The sequence below is a fragment of the Emiliania huxleyi genome (assembly GCF_000372725.1).
Source record: "Emiliania huxleyi CCMP1516 unplaced genomic scaffold EMIHUscaffold_689, whole genome shotgun sequence".
Classification (NCBI taxonomy): domain Eukaryota; phylum Haptophyta; order Isochrysidales; family Noelaerhabdaceae; genus Emiliania; species Emiliania huxleyi.
This window is the reverse complement of record NW_005196837.1, coordinates 1-1,605: the sequence shown is the minus strand read 5'-3', so window position 1 is coordinate 1,605 and position 1,605 is coordinate 1. Positions and strand designations below refer to the sequence as shown.

The 1,605-nt window shown below is 66.0% G+C and overlaps 1 protein-coding gene across 1 annotated transcript in view; it reads right to left on the bottom strand.

The window, feature by feature from the left end:
• Positions 1-107, bottom strand: part of EMIHUDRAFT_248633 (hypothetical protein) — a gene marked incomplete at both ends in the record, with an annotated part of 1,009 nt that extends 902 nt beyond the window's left edge. Inside the window, one exon of the mRNA XM_005762247.1 lies at positions 66-107. Within this exon, the coding sequence (XP_005762304.1) occupies positions 66-107 (42 nt within the window). The remainder of the gene's footprint in view (positions 1-65) is intronic.
• Between the last annotated feature and the right edge of the window lie 1,498 nt (positions 108-1,605).

Below are 1,605 nucleotides of genomic sequence, written 5' to 3'. Positions count from 1 at the left end.
GCGTGGTCGGGCCGGTTGGCGATGCGTCGGACGAAGCAGAGGGTGACGAGGAGAGGAGCGGCGACCAGCGCGAGGGCGAACCACTCCTGGGGCACGTCGAGGAGCATTACGGCCTTGGTGTGTTCGGTGCGAGCTCTCCCCGGCTGCGCGACAGAGCAGCGTGGATGAGCGAGTCGGTGGATGCGCGCACAGCTGAGCGTTTTCACCTGGTTGGTTGTCTCCAGGGGCAGCTGAGCGCCAGGGCAGCCTGAGGGGAAGAATTCGGTACCACCTGGTTGGTTGTTGGCCACAGAAAGCTGGGTCTTTCGCCAGACGACGCGAACCACGAGGACGAGACGGCGCCAAGCGAGTACGCGGGCGCGGCGCCCGCGCACAGGCTGGGCGCTGGGGCGACCCCGGCCGGGCCGTCGACGCTCTCGGAGGCTGTGGTACCAGCCAAAGGCGAAGCGGGGGCGAGGCCACAGCCGAGGAAGAGGCATCAGAAACGACTGCGGAGGCAGTCTGGTAACGCCCGGAAGGCGAGCAAGCGACCGGGACGAGCCGAGGGCTCGCCCCGACAGGCGAAGGAGGGGACTCTGGGACCGGAGTCGGGCGGGCGCACATGAGGCATGTCCGTGTACGTACGTGGAGCACGGTGTAGTGTGTTCGCTAGCTCCGAGTAGAGGGGGCGTTCTGCAGTTAAGGGGAAACCCGGTACACGGAACTAACCCTCGGAGACCCGTGTTTACTTTACGGCCCTTGCCCTGCGAACGCGCACCCCCGGGGCTAGGGCTCTCTAGCCCGTAACCCGATACCGATCATCCGGCTCGCTGGGTGCGCTTCTTAGCTCCCCGGCCCTGGGTGTGAGGTTGATAACTGCACTCCAAGTGCTCCAAGTGCCTGGTCACAACTTCCCGTGTAATCCCTGTGTGGTGGCGGCGTGCCGTCCTCCCATCCCTCCTTTGGGTTCGTTATGCGGTTAGTTATGTTTGGTTTCTTTCTTTCTTTCTGACGACTGGGCGTTGTCGACGCACTCACACACGACAAGAAGGGGAGGATGAGAGTACATGCATGCAGTCAAGCGCGCGTGGCGTTCGGGGTTCGCGATTTCCAACAAATCTCAACGGCGGCTTGCGCGACGGCCTCCGCGGCGCCACCTCCACCCGCTAGCAGCACCCATTTCGCGAGAATGTCCCAGGGTAAGCCCATGTGCGCGCTGCCGCCTCGCAGCGCTGCCGCCACTGCAGCCGCTCCGGCTCGGACGCATTCAGGGCGCGCAGCAGCGAGCGCGAGGGGCCGCGGAGGTCATGGCTCATCCACTCGTTCCAGCGCGAGTTGCAGTTGACGCCGCCGTGGCTCTCGTTCCCGCGTGCGATCGAGTAGCCCCACTTGATCTCCTTGATGAGACCGCACGAGGCTGCGCCGTCACGGACGACGGGCGGCGCGTCCGCGTAGAATAGGTAGAAGTGCGTCGCGTGCAGCCGCGCCCGCCCCGACCTCATGCCCGGGGGCAGCGTGAACGGGCGGTCCGGCGGCCCGTCGCGCACCAGCGAGCCCAGCGTGAGCTCCGCGCCGTCCCTGTGGGCGTACAGCATGCACCGATCGTGCGGCGTGTTGGACTTGCAG